The sequence below is a fragment of the Heloderma suspectum genome, chromosome 2 (genome assembly GCF_057233095.1).
Source record: "Heloderma suspectum isolate Gila_16-S chromosome 2, 16-S_ref, whole genome shotgun sequence".
Taxonomy (NCBI): Eukaryota; Metazoa; Chordata; class Lepidosauria; order Squamata; family Helodermatidae; genus Heloderma; species Heloderma suspectum.
In genome coordinates this window covers 73,278,154-73,292,400 of record NC_139459.1, presented here as the reverse complement: position 1 = coordinate 73,292,400, position 14,247 = coordinate 73,278,154, and the positions used below count along the sequence as shown (strand labels likewise).

The 14,247-nt window shown below is 44.8% G+C and overlaps 1 protein-coding gene across 3 annotated transcripts in view; it reads right to left on the bottom strand.

Moving 5' to 3' along the window:
• DCP2 (decapping mRNA 2) overlaps positions 1 to 12,514 on the bottom strand; it is a 36,977-nt gene extending 24,463 nt beyond the window's left edge. Inside the window, exons 1-3 of one of the 3 annotated variants that reach the window (XM_084833888.1) lie at positions 12,316 to 12,514; positions 5,324 to 5,475; positions 356 to 483 (exon numbers count right to left, since the gene is read on the bottom strand). In XM_084833888.1, coding sequence (XP_084690014.1) covers positions 356 to 483; positions 5,324 to 5,475; positions 12,316 to 12,368 — 333 coding nt within the window. In that variant the 5' untranslated portion in view covers positions 12,369 to 12,514. The remainder of the gene's footprint in view (positions 1 to 355; positions 484 to 5,323; positions 5,476 to 12,315) is intronic. The other 2 variants (XM_084833889.1, XM_084833890.1) reach the window with 2 other exon arrangements.
• Positions 12,515 to 14,247: the final 1,733 nt, after the last annotated feature.

The following is a 14,247-nucleotide window of genomic DNA, read 5'->3' as shown; positions in this document are numbered from 1 at the left end:
TAAGCACTTATGAAGAAGAAGAAATAGACTCATACTAAGCACCAGCGGTGTTGATAAAGTTTAACATTCATAACAACTGGGTATCAAAATAAAGGAAAATAAAGCTTGGGTGAAAAGGCAGAAGCAAAATAGAAAAAAAAAACACCTCCCACACTTACTTTGGTTATAACAGGTGAAAGGATCTCAAATATATATTACGCGATTATAAAACTAGTATTTACGTATTAAAGGTAACTTTTAAAAACCTTTGAAACATCCTCACTTGAATAGGCTGGCTGTAATGGTTGACATCTAATCCACTGTTCATTCTATTCTACAAGGGAAAAGAATTCCTTCCAATCAGTTTCACACTTACATTTTCAAAGGTCTCATCAAGAATGATCGCACCATATGTTGGCACTCCCATTTTGTACTCTTTCCATTCATCTAAAACCTTCTGCACGTCTTCACCTTGAGGCAGTAAAAAAGGGCAATGATTGAAAAGTATAGGGAGTCAAGGAAATTCTTTGCACCAGGACACATATCCATACCTCAAATTTTATGATCAGATTTCTATTGAGTGTTTCCTTGCTTCAGGAACGCTGTCTTCGGGGGGGGAGGGGGGGACCAGCCATTCACCTGAACAGCAGAAGCTTCCTGATGCTGTGCACAAAGGTGTAATTTTTGTTTTAATGTTATAGGAAATAATCAGGGAAAAAATGTTGAAAAGTCATTTGCATGACCAGCTGCAGGTTATTAAATTTGGCCTTATTGGAATTTGTTTTTTTTTTAAAAACGTTGTAACCTGGTGTTTTATTCAACTTGCTGTTTACCGCTCCGAAATCTTTTGATGTGGAGCAGTATATAAATATTGTAAATAAATAAATAAAATTTGCCTGGTTGTCTGTGGCATGTAAATAGAGCCTTTATATCTGGCATCTCAGAAAGCTGCTGGGGCCCCAACTGCCTTTTACAAGCTTTAGTTACCTTGCCAGCTGGGAAAGATCAATTGCTGGGAAAGAACCAGCCCTGCCATTCATACCCTATTAGATGTCTATAATGAACTCCACCCCCTTCATGGATCACTGCCTTGTTGTGGCGAAGGGGCTTGCGTAACTCAGTGAAGCCATAAGCTATGCCGTGCAGGGCCACCCAAGACGGACAGGTCATGGCAGAGAGTTCTGACAAAATGTGGTCCACTGGAGAAGGAAATGGCAACCCACTCCAGTATTCTTGCCAAGAAAACCTCATGGAACGTATCACAAGGCTAAAAGATATGACGCCGGAAGATGAGCCCCTCAGGTCGGAAGGTGTCCAATATGCTACTGGGGAAGAGCAGAGGGTATTTCCAAGTAGCGCCAGAAAGAGTGAAGCGGCTGGGCCAAACCCGAAAGGACACTCAGCTGTGGATGTGTCTGGTGGTGAAAAGAAAATCCGATGCTGTAAAGAACAATATTGTTTAGGAACCTGGAATGTCAGATCAATGAATCAAGGTAAGCTGGAGGTGGTCAAACATGAGATGGCAAGATTGAACATCGACATCTTGGGAATCAGCGAACTAAAATGGACAGGCATGGGCGAATTTAATTCAGGTGACCATCATATCTACTATTGTGGGCAAGAATCCCTTAGAAGAAATGGAGTAGCACTCATAGTCAACAAAAGGGTGGGAAAAGCAGTACTGGGGTACAATCTTAAAAATGATAGAATGATCTCAGTACGAATCCAAGGCAAACCATTCAACATCACAGTAATTCAAGTCTATGCCCCAACCACTGAGGCCGAAGAAGCTGAGGTTGATCGGTTCTATGAAGACCTACAACACCTTCTAGAACTAACACCAAAAAAAGATGTCCTCTTCATCATAGGGGATTGGAATGCTAAAGTAGGAAATCAAGAAATCACCGGGATAACAGGCAGGCATGGCCTTGGTGTACAAAATGAAGCAGGACAAAAGCTAATAGAGTTTTGCCAAGAGAACATGCTGATCATAGCGAACACTCTTTTCCAACAGCACAAGAGGCGACTCTACACATGGACGTCACCAGATGGTCAATATCGAAATCAGATTGATTATGTCCTTTGCAGCCAAAGATGGAGAAGCTCCATACAGTCAGTAAAAACAAGACCTGGAGCTGACTGTGGCTCAGATCATGAGCTCCTTCTTGCAAAATTTCGTCTTAAATTGAAGAACGTCGGGAAAACCACTAAACCGTTCAGGTATGACCTAAATCATATCCCTGATGAATATACAGTGGAGGTGAGGAATAGATTTCAGGGATTAGACCTGATAGACAGAGTGCCTGAGGAACTATGGACGGAGGTCCGTAACATTGTTCAGGAGGCAGCAACTCAATCCATCCCAAAGAAAAAGAAATGCAAGAAAGCAAAGTGGCTGTCTGATGAGGCTTTACAAGTAGCTGAGGAAAGAAGGGAAGCGAAAAGCAAGAGAGAAAGGGGAAGATATACCCAACTGAACGCAGAGTTCCAGAGAATAGCAAGGAGAGACAAGAAGGCCTTCTTAAATGAACAATGCAAAGAAATCGAGGAAAACAACAGAATGGGAAAGACTAGAGATCTCTTCAAGAAAATTGGAGATCTCAAGGGAACGTTTTGTGCAAAGACGGGCATGATAAAGGACAAAGAAGGCAGGGACCTAACAGAAGCAGATGAGATTAAGAAGAGGTGGCAAGAATACACAGAAGAACTATACAGGAAAGATCTGAATGTCCCTGATAGCCATGATAGTGCGGTCACTGAACTTGAGCCGGACATCCTAGAGAGTGAAGTCAAGTGGGCCTTAGGAAGCATTAGTAACAACAAAGCTAGCGGAGATGACAGTATTCCAGCCGAACTATTTAAAATCCTAAAAGATGATGCTGTTAAAGTGCTGCATTCAATATGTCAACAAATCTGGAACACTCAACAGTGGCCACAAGACTGGAAAAGGTCAGTTTACATTCCAATGCCAAAGAAGGGCAACGCCAAAGAGTGTTCAAACTACCGCACAATTGCGCTCATTTCACATGCCAGCAAGGTGATGCTCAAAATCCTACAAGCTAGGCTTCAGCAGTATGTGAACCGAGAACTACCGGAAGTACAAGCTGGGTTTAGAAGAGGCAGAGGAACTAGAGATCAAATCGCCAACATTCGCTGCATCATGGAGAAAGCAAGAGAATTCCAGAAAAACGTCTATTTCTGCTTCATTGACTACGCTAAAGCCTTTGATTGTGTGGATCACAACAAACTGTGGCAAATTCTTAAAGTGATGGGAGTACCAGACCACCTTACCTGTCTCCTGAGAAACCTGTACGAGGGTCAAGAAGCAACAGTAAGAACCACACATGGAACAACCGAGTGGTTCAAAATTGGGAAAGGAGTACGACAAGGCTGCATATTGTCACCCTGCTTATTTAACTTATATGCAGAGTACATCATGAGAAATGCCGGGTTGGATGAATCACAGGTCGGAATTAAGATTGCTGGGAGAATTATCAACAACCTCCGATATGCAGACGATACCACCCTAATGGCAGAAAGCGAAGAGGATCTCAAGAGCCTCTTGTTGAGGGTGAAAGAGGAGAGTGCAAAAGCTGGTTTGAAACTCAACATTAAAAAAACTAAGATCATGGCATCTGGCCCCATCACTTCCTGGCATATAGAAGGGGAAGAAATGGAAGCAGTGACAGATTTTACTTTCTTGGGCTCCAAGATCACCGCAGACGGTGACTGTAGCCATGAAATTAAAAGACGCTTGCTCCTTGGGAGGAAAGCTATGGCCAACCTAGACAGCATAGTCAGAAGCAGAGACATCACCTTGCCGACAAAGGTCCGTCTAATCAAAGCTATGGTTTTCCCAGTAGTAATGTATGGCTGTGAGAGCTGGACTATAAGGAAGGCTGAGTGCCGAAGAATTGATGCTTTCGAACTGTGGTGCTGGAGAAGACTCTTACGAGTCCCCTGGACTGCAAGGAGGTCAAATCAGTCCATCCTAAAGGAAATCAACCCTGAGTGCTCATTGGAAGGACAGATACTGAAGCTGAAGCTCCAATATTTTGGCCACCTAATGCGAAGAGAAAACTCCCTGGAAAAGACCCTGATGCTGGGAAAGACTGAAGGCAAAAGGAGAAGGGGACGGCAGAGGATGAGATGGCTAGATAGCATCACGGATGCAATGAATATGAACTTGAGCACGCTCCGGGAGAGAGCGCAGGACAGGAAGGCCTGGCGTGCTATGGTCCATGGGGTCACGAAGAGTTGGACACGACTGAACGACTGAACAACAACAATGAACTCTACATGGGCCTACCTTCAAAGATGGCCAGAAACTTCAGCTAGGATGTAACACCTCAGACTGACTACTGTGGCCAATATGTTTGCGACATCTGTGTTGGGTATCAGTTTGTTTCAAGTCAAGGCGCTGGCTTTGAACTTCAGCTCTAGAACAGGGGTGGGCAACTTGTGGCCCCCCCAGATGTTTTAGTCTTCAACTCCCATCAGCACTAGGCAGCATAGCCAATGGAGAGGGATGATGGTAGCTGCAGGCCAAAACATACTGAGGGCCACAAATTGCCACCCCTGCTCTAAAAGGTTCTTGAGTCCTGATTATCTCAGGGAGTTTTTTTTCCCCTTTATGCCATTTTTCTCCCACCACCAAGTTCTGAGATCTGCTAACAAGCCACTGCTCCAGGTCTTGTCCTGTTTAGGACATTTAGGTTAATGTCTACTAGGATCAGAGCCTTTTGTGTGGTGTTCCCAGAACTTTGAAACACACTTCTCTGGGAGGTCTGCTAGTTTTCCCCTCACTTCTTTTCTAAGACAAATGAAGAAAGTTTATCCCACTAGTCCTTTAAGAACCAGGTTTTCTTGATGTTGGTTTGTTTTTATTTAAGCTGCTTGAATGTTATGTATCTGCTTATGGGTGGTTCTAATTTTTATTTTGTAAACCACTTTGAGAATAAAATGGCATACAACTGCCGCAGATAAATATACACACACACACACACACACACACACAGAACTTCAAAAATAAACTCTCTCTTCCACTGAGGCAAGTTGCACTGATTCCACAAGGAGCTTACTCCTATGCAAGTTGCTTTTACAGCACAGCACAGCCAATATGGTGCCCTGAAGATGTTTTCTACTACTTCCCCCCATCATCCCTCACTATTGGCCATGCTGTCTGGGACTGATGGGAGATGTAGTCCAAAACATCTGGAGGTCACCACTTGGGTAACAAGCTAATTGTTACGGAGGCACACTTTCAATAATGCAACAGTTTCCCTAATTATGTTTTACACTCGCAGTTTACCCACAACATAACATATTAACACAGAAAGGATATCAGCTTTAGCAAAATCTCTTATCCCACACTGAGGTAATCCTGGTGTGTTCTGCATGTAGAAATCCAAGTAAAACCAATGGGCAAGTTCAATCTGAAAACACACTCTGATTGCATTGTCTCGTTCCTCGCTGGGAATGTGCAAAATAAATCGACTGTTGGGGGGTGGGGGGGAAAATAATTTTAAGAACTAGCCATTGCAATGTTTAACGCACAAAGAACTCCTGAATTACAGGGAATGTAAACACAAAGTCATAAAATATTATTTAAAAAGACCATAAGGCAAAATATATATAGACTCCAATACCATGAAAGCCCCACACGAAAGTTTTCAATGTATATATTCAGGAAGATCTAGGACATTTTGTTGACAAACTCCCAAAGGCCACCATGAGATCAGATTTCTTCCAGCAGCAGCCTTCCCCAAACTGGTGCCCCCCAGATGTTTTGAACTTCAACTCCCATTGCCCCCAGCCAGCATGTCCAAAGGTCAGAAATGCTAGGAGTTATAGTCCAAACCATATGGAGGGCACAAGGCTGGGGAAGGCTATCCTACAGGTAAATAAATAATAGGCTTATAGGGCCCTCATATGCTTCTAAATCTCCAGGATTAAGCTTCACTGCCATGAACTTCGCCCGAAAGCCTTTAGAGCAAGTCTATTAAGACTCAGGGATTGCCAGCACATTTATAGTACTCAACAATGGGTTGGATCCAGACTAAGTTTAGTCCCATTGAAATAAATGAATTAGTCATGATTAATTTGTCCTACTGATTTCGATGAGACTAAAGCATGCCTAACTTAGCCTGCATCTAACCCAACAACACTTATTGTAGTTGCATTTTTCTTTGTTTAGTCAATTATCAAAAACCTGCCAGTTAAAGACCAGAGTTAAGGCTATCTCATGTTGGCTCAAGCTCCACAAGGCCAGGAAATTGGAAGGTAAGGCTCATGCAATGTGTTCAGTGATGTTGTGCAATGTCACAAATTTTGTTTAGTCAGCAAAGCTGTCCACATTGTCCTGGTTCTGTATTGCCTTATGAAGCATCTAGCCTTACTGCTACAAAAGGGCTCCCTCTCACTGTTTAACCTATCCTGCCACGGACTGACATAAGCAACACATTGCCATGGATCAACTCACAGGAGGATTCCTCTAGCAATAGAGTAAGGCTCAGATGCTTCATAAGGTAACAGAAGACCAGGACAACATGGGGCACCTTTGCTGGTCCCAGGCACTCCATCTCCCCCATTTGGATATGGGCCTGAAAGACCAAGGAAACGTGTGGGTGCATGGAGGGTAAATTATAAGTAAGCACAGTTTGTGACACAGCACATCATCACTGATCATGGGGCACTCCAGTTAAGGCATAAGCTTACCTTCCGATTTCCTAACTTTGTGGAGCTTGAGCTAAACATAAGATAGCTTTAACTCTGGTATTAAACTGGCAGGATTTTAACCATTGAATTACCTTGGCATCCTAAGTCATTACATTACTCTAACCCCCTTTGAATTTGTGACCAGCATTAATTACTGTATTTCCTGTACCAGGGCGATTAAATATCCTTGTTCACTTCAAAACAAATTATCAAGCTTTCCATTTCAGATGATCCAGCACTAGAAAACCAAAGTGAATTGTGCTAAATTAATACTGTCAGCCATAACAGAAATGCATTGCTGGAGTATCCCCTTCATCTCTCCTTTTCAGGAAAAAAAAGAAGAGCAAAGATAAATTAAGCATTCATGCAGGAAATGTATCAGGTGAACAACGTAAGGAAATGTAGAGGTTAGAGAAGAGCTAGATTTAATAGTTGCAATTTAGCATTACAGGGAATGTGGAAAAATGCTGAAGACTAAAGAGTCTACATGGTCTGTGGAAGTGTCAGTCCACCCTGAAGCTTTTTTGACGCATACAACAGGATAAATGGATTAAATAAATGAAAACAAAACTGAATACCCCAAAGTGCAAGAAAAGTGGAGATGGTGCAGTCAATTGCTTTAGGAGCAAGCCATAACCAGTTTTAGAATGGCAGGAGATATCCCTTGATCTCAACACTGAAAGTGTTGTACAATGTTTAATAGCTGAAGAGGGAAATTCTTTACTAGTTTTATAACAAGAAACTACATGCAGAGATACAATTTTTCTCACTTGACTTTTAAGTGATGCCATATGGCAGAACACTTCAGTTGAACATGATAATTAGGAGAATTAGAAAATTCTACTTTTAGCCTATTAGCAAATAAAAGCTGTGGTTCAGTTGAGGGTGCATTTCTTAGAAGACCTGCTGGGCTGATATTTTCAAATTGGGTTTCACAATGTTTTTACAAAAAACACTTCAGGGGCACAAATGAATCCTTTAGATATATTAGTTCAGATTATTTGTTCACTTCTCACCCCATTCTTCCTTAAACTATCAACCCAAAATGAATAGGGAAAAGCCACTTCTTAGAAGCAGTTTTCATTGCAGTCAACACAAGATGGGTTTCAATACAGCAGTACTTAACTAGGCATTCAGGAACAGGTTGGCTTAGGGTGCAATACTATGGGGATAGTTGGCCGCCTCCGAACTCAGAGGCATCCGACTATCCAATGCAGGACAGGCAGAGTGCAGAGGGGATCTTCTCCGCCGCATTCTGGCCACCGTGCAATTGCAGCTGGCCGATTCGGAGCAGGGGGGGTGGACAGCACATAGGAAGCATTGTACTGGAGCTTCTGCCATTCCCTCCCCACCCCCTGGAACACCCCCTTTCCCCTGCTCTGCACTGCTCTTCCAGGCACAGAGCCAGGGATGAACCTTGCTGCCTATGAGGCAGCAAGGGAGAGAGGGGAGGCAGTTTTCTGGGAACCAACCTCGGAGCACTGGCTCCAAGGTCAATTCCTGAAAACCAAAAAAATCCTATGGCCGTCTAGCCACTGTCTAGTGGCCATAGGATTACGCCCTTACGGTCAAAGAGTAACACTCAGTTCTACAATCACTGGATCAATTCTAAATGGGCTGTTGCCTGATTAATAGACTAAGATTTCATTAACTGTATGAGTTTTAATCAATCAATTAAATGTACATATGTACAAAACATCTCCCTGAAGCAAAAAGGATATTTTATTTTTAGATGATCCTATGTCTGTCAAAGCAGACACTGACCCAGTTCACATGTAACAGCAGTTGTTTAACCCAGGAATCACCATGGCAGAGTGGGAGCGTGCAAGCGCTGCCTCCCGCATGCTCATCACTTCCACTTTCAATCAACAACCCAGGAATGCCTTTTTTAAGATAGTGATTGCCATCTACAGTTTTAAAAGTTAATATTTAGAAATCTACTGCCTAATTGTGACACTCTTTTAATCACTCAAAAGAATTTTAACTTCTTGTTTTGCAGCCCTAGTTCTAAAGGCACAACCTTTCTCTGGCATACCTTCCCAAAAGCAATACAGAATAAAACCCTTTTTGCCCTGTCTGGAGGAGTTTTTATGCAGTACAAATTACTGTTTTGGACGGAGTGTTGTTGAGTGATCCAGTTCATTCATATTTCTTAACAGCATTTTAAATAATGTTACCATAATGCATCTGCTTACCATAAAGCAGCTGAGGTTTTCTAGCTGCCACTAGTGTGTTGTACACAGTAAGGGCCAGTATTCAGAAACAAAGAACTCTCATTAACTTTAACAGTTCTGGATCACTGACTGAAGTGTAATGACTGTCATTACAACCTGTGTAACACTATAATGGTTCATTACAGATAAGGCAAGAGCAGGGTTTTTTGGGGGGGGGGGTTGCTGTGGGCTGTTTAAACATTAAATATTTATCATTTAGCAAGAATCTAGCCAAAATGTCTAAGCAAATTTTAAGCTTTATGGTTGCACCATACTGCATTTTAAGGCACAGAATGTTAATGGGTGGTTCACCTATGCCGCAGTTGGAGTTTGGCCCATTGGGTTGCACTCCCCCAAAGAACTAGGTTCATAATCTCTGGGGGCTAGTCAATCCAGTCCTGTCACTGAAGCTCAAATGGCCCCAGTAATGCAGCGTGCCTGCCACCAACCAAGGATACAGCCCCTCATGGACAGAGATAGCCTGGTCCTGATCATTCATGCTCTGGTAACATCCCACTGGGATTAATAGGCACCATAGTTAGCCTAACCATCATTCCCCAATGTGCGTACGGACAGGGCCAATGTGTCCTATGTGGAGCTGCCTTCAGAAACTGCAGTTAGTTCACAACAGAGGAGCTAAATTACTGATTGAGACCAGGCAGATGCAATACATCTTGTAAGTCTTAAAACAGCTGCACTGGCTAAGTCCTTTTTTGAGCCCAATTCAAGGTGCTGGTTTTAACCTGGTTATAGCCCTCAATAAGTTAGGACCAGGCTATCTTAAGTTAGGACCTCTTCCCACATATGCCTGCCCACCTACTAAGTCTTCAGAGGTTAGGTGGATGGAGATGCACAATAGGACCTTATCAGCTATGGTGCTCCAACTTTGGAAAGTTCTCCCAGTACCCAAAACAATATCTTTTTAAACGTTGCTCTTATTTGCATTGTTTTAAATATAACTTATGATCTTTGGGCTGCCCCTGTTTTATTTTGTGTTTTTAAGAAACTGTTTTTAATCTGTGAGCCACTCTACAAGTCTGCTGATTAAAGAGTAGCATAGTAATGTTCTAAATAATAAAATACAGGGGATGCTAGTTTATAGCTATAATTTTTCTTTAAATGCATGCTTAAGTTCTCACAATTTTAGAAAGTCCACACAAAGTATAATCCTTATCGTAACCACTCCCAAGGGTCAAATCAGTGCTCCAATCAATTTTTGACTGTTAAATTTGATAGAAAAATACCACCTAACATTTCTGATCCGCTGAGGTTGCAATTCTATACACACTGACCTGAAAGCAAGTCCCACTGATCTCACTGAGGCTGAGTAGACATGTCTAGGATTGCACCACATACCATTTTGTCAACTTCTCACAAAAGGGTATTCTACAATTTCCCTTGCTCTTGTTCATTATCCATTTACTTTATGCTTAAGAAAGTCCTCTTTATAGGTAGTGGTGGGTATTTTGACATCAATGCAGGAGTTCTGTTCTTACCACTTACTAGCAGCGTTTACAAAATAAGATGCAGTAAAAGAAATTTGAAGTTTGTAAAAAGGTTAATAAAGGTTAATAAAAGCTAACAAATTCCATCATAGAAAATTAAACCATGAATAGTACGACACAGGTGCACCTTAATAAACCTCCTCCACGCTCATCTTGACCAATCCCCAAAAAGATCCTTTAAAATTGCAAGGGAGGCTGCCCCTTCAGTTTAAGTACTATGGAAAGAGGAGAACTGGCCTTGAAAAATGTACACCCTGTGGTGCATATTCACCAAGCTCACTCTCCCCACCCACCCAATAGCTTTGAGGCCCAGTGCCTCACTGACTTTGCAGAGGTTTAGAGCACCATGATCTCACAGGATGAATATATCTTGCCATGTTCATCCTCTGAGCCCAAGACAAGCCCCCACAATACCTTTGGGGCTAAAGGGAGGGTGCATGCTCCCACACACCCATTCTGAAGCCATCACAGGCGATAGGCCACCACTGTAGCCTCTTTTCTTGAGACAAGCACATCCCTGGAACAGAGGCCTAGCTGGCTGACCCTGGGGCTGGTTCCATAGAGCTAAGCCTTGCAAAACCCACTGCAACCCCTCTGCTCAATTGTGGTGCTTTCCCAGCTCAAGCAGAACTGCTGCAGTGGTTATCCCCAGCTTCATGCCATAGGGAGAGACTGTAACTGGTAGAGCACCTGCTTTGCATGCAGAAGGTCCCAGGTTCAATCCCTGGCATCTCCAAATAAGAAGGATCAGGTAAAAAGGCAGACTTTGTCCCAAGACCCCAAAGAGCTGCTGCCAGAGTAGGCAATACTGGGCTATATGGACAAATAGTCTGATCTTATGTAAGGCAGCTTCCTATGTTTGTCACAACCCAAGTAAGGAGACCTGTATGCCATAGTATTTATTTATTTCATTTCTATACCACCCAACAGCCAAAGCTCTCTGCATGTAAATCTCTTTAGTTAGAATGTAGAAAGTACACCCCTGCATGTAGATCTCTTTAGCAAGAATGGGGCAAAGAAGCATAGGTGAGGAGCAGAGAAGGAGACTACACCAAGTAAGTTTCCTTTATCCTGCCCCTCCACTTTCCTTTCTGCACATCCCCCCCTTCCATATATAAAGTAAAAATCTTACACTTACCTTATAGTAAAGGGGGGGTGGGGTGGAGATGCAACAGAGAACTGGTAGGAGCAAAACACACAAACCTAGGCCTGTTTTTTGTAAGGGTCTGCCACTAAATTTATGATTGCCCTATGCTCAAGATGAAATATGAGCTTGGTTGGATGAGCGCTTCAGTTGAACCCACCGTGGTTTAGAACAGCCTTCCCCAAGAGGACGCTCTCCAGATGTGTTGCACTACAAGGCTGGCTGGGGATGCTGGGAGTTGCTGTCTAACTCATATGGAGGGCACCAGACTAGGGAAGGCTGGTTTAGAAGTTTTCGTATACTACTAATATAGAAAGTCGTATACTTTCCATTGCATTCATTCAGGTTTTGTTTGACTATGTGCCGACACGAAATACGGTTCTCGTCTTCGCTACCATCCTGTTCACAGCTACGAACAGATCCGGAACATACTTCCCCCAACTCATTTCCATACATACACACGCACACGCTCTCTTCCATATACACACGTTAAAGGGGTCTAGACACAAAACCCCTCCCTCCCCTTGGGTTGTAAACTGTTCGACCAAAGCCACAATTTCTAGGAAAAGGTAAAAACTGGAGTCCCCCGGCGGACTCCGAACCGTCGCGGTCTCATCCATCCCCCGCCGTCCGGTGCGGCGCCTCAGGAGCGGCGGCGGCGGCGGCTCCACAAACTCCCTGAGGGAGGAACTCCGGCTGCCGACCAGCGGGAGGGCCGGGTGGGCTGGGTCCGGCCCTTCGGGGGCGGGGGCGTTACCTGCACAGGTCGTCCAGGACGCTGCTGGGAATCTCGGCCCGCTTGGTCTCCATGGGGAAGCAGCGCGGCTCATCCCGACGCAGCGGGGCCCGGAGTACCACGCGAACGGGGCCGGAGCGGCGAGGACTGAGCCCGACGAAGAGGGGAGAGGCGGGACCACTCCGTTTCCGTCCCGTAGAACCGGAGAGGGTACCAGCGAGCCAATCGGTGGCGGCGTTGTTCGAAGAGGCGGGTTGCTTAGGAGAGTCCCATGCTTCGCAGCCAATCGCCGCGGCAAAAGTCGGAGGAATGGGCCAATCAGCTGTCTGCTGTTCACGACGGCCAACAGAGCTAGGCAGAGCTGGGCACCGAGTGTGAGGGCCGACGGAGGGGCGGCGGACGGGCCGACGGAACTGCCCACCGCCAAGCGAAACGAAAGCAAAGCCGGAGCTCGTGTTAGCCTGAAAAATGAGGGCTTTTTTTCTTTCGGGGGCGGAGTTTTCGAGGCGCGGTCCTTGCGTCGTTTCTAAGAGAGAGGTGCCGGGACTCGGCGCCTCCTGGAAGTCACACCGCGTGACCTGGAAGTTCCTTTCGGCTGCGTGGGCTCCGACGGTGGTGGTTCAGCGAAGGCCGCTCTGCACGTGCTCAGAGAATGGGTGGGTCAGGGGGACGGGGCCCTCCAGCAGCCAGCCAGGTAGCAAGACCCTTCCAAGCCTGCTATTTCAGGATGGGGCCCTCACGTCCAAGTCCAGCTCGCTGCTCCTCAAACTAAGTAGACTGCTAGCCGTAGTTGCAGCCCTGACCTGTGCAGTTAAGCCTACTGATTTCAGTAAGTGTAGGCACGTCTAACTGTACAGCCCTAGCCAGCGTAGCCGTTGGTGAAGGATAATGGGCGTTGGAGGCCAAAACACACTGCCCACCCCTGCTGTACAGAAAGGAAAGCCTCCTCCTGTGCAAGCACCGAGTCATTACTGACCCCTAGAGGGACGCCGTTTGGCCTCGGCGTTTTCCTGGCAGGCTATAGCGGGGTGGTTTGCCATTGCCTTCCCCAGTCCTAACTACCTTTCCCCCAGCAAGCTGGGTACTCATTTTACCGACCTCGGAAGGATGGAGGGCTGAGTCCACCTGAGCCGGCTACCTGAAAACCAGCTTCCGCTGGTAGCTGTAAACCTCACAGTCCATCTGCTGGCTTACTCCATTACAAGAAAAGCTTTCCCTGATACTCTTTCAGACCATGTGGAATAATAAAGCCATATCATCCATAGTAGTAGAAAGTGTGCCTTCTAGCCATGTGCTTTTTAGCCAGCTTTTCTTTTTTAAGTGGCTCTGCAGAGAAAGCCCCAGCCCAAAGGCAGCTTGAGAGGCCAGTACTTTAGAAATCCTGGTTGTAGTTTACCCTGCAACACCCTTCTTGTCATCTGAGGGAACCTGTTCTTCCACCTTTCACTAACTGGATGTGTAGGTTGTGGAACTTTTAAATAAGAGACACTTGAGCAGTGCAATTCCTAAAGCAAGTCCCATTGAGCTCTGTGGGGCAACCTAAGGCTACAGTCCTAAGCACACTTACCAGGGAGTAACCCCCATTGAACAAATTGTTTCTTCTAAGTAGGCACGCATGTGATTGCAACATGAATGCCCTGCGTGAAAAAGGAATAAACTAGTGATTTTTAACAGGTGATGTACATTTGGGGGCAAATGGGAGATATCCAGGATTTTACACACCACAGTCTCCTCTCACAATGGGTTCTGATAGCCAGTAGAGGAGAATCATAGAATAGTAGGGTTGGAAGGGGCTTACAAGGCCATCGAGGCCAACCCCCTGCTCAGTGCAGGAGGGTTGTATACTGCTCACACTTCTGTAAGGATAAAATGAGTGATGAGCTTCCAGATAAAAAATGACAGAGGGAGCAGTGTAGTAACAACAAAAACTAGAAAGAAAAACAGATTCTTTTA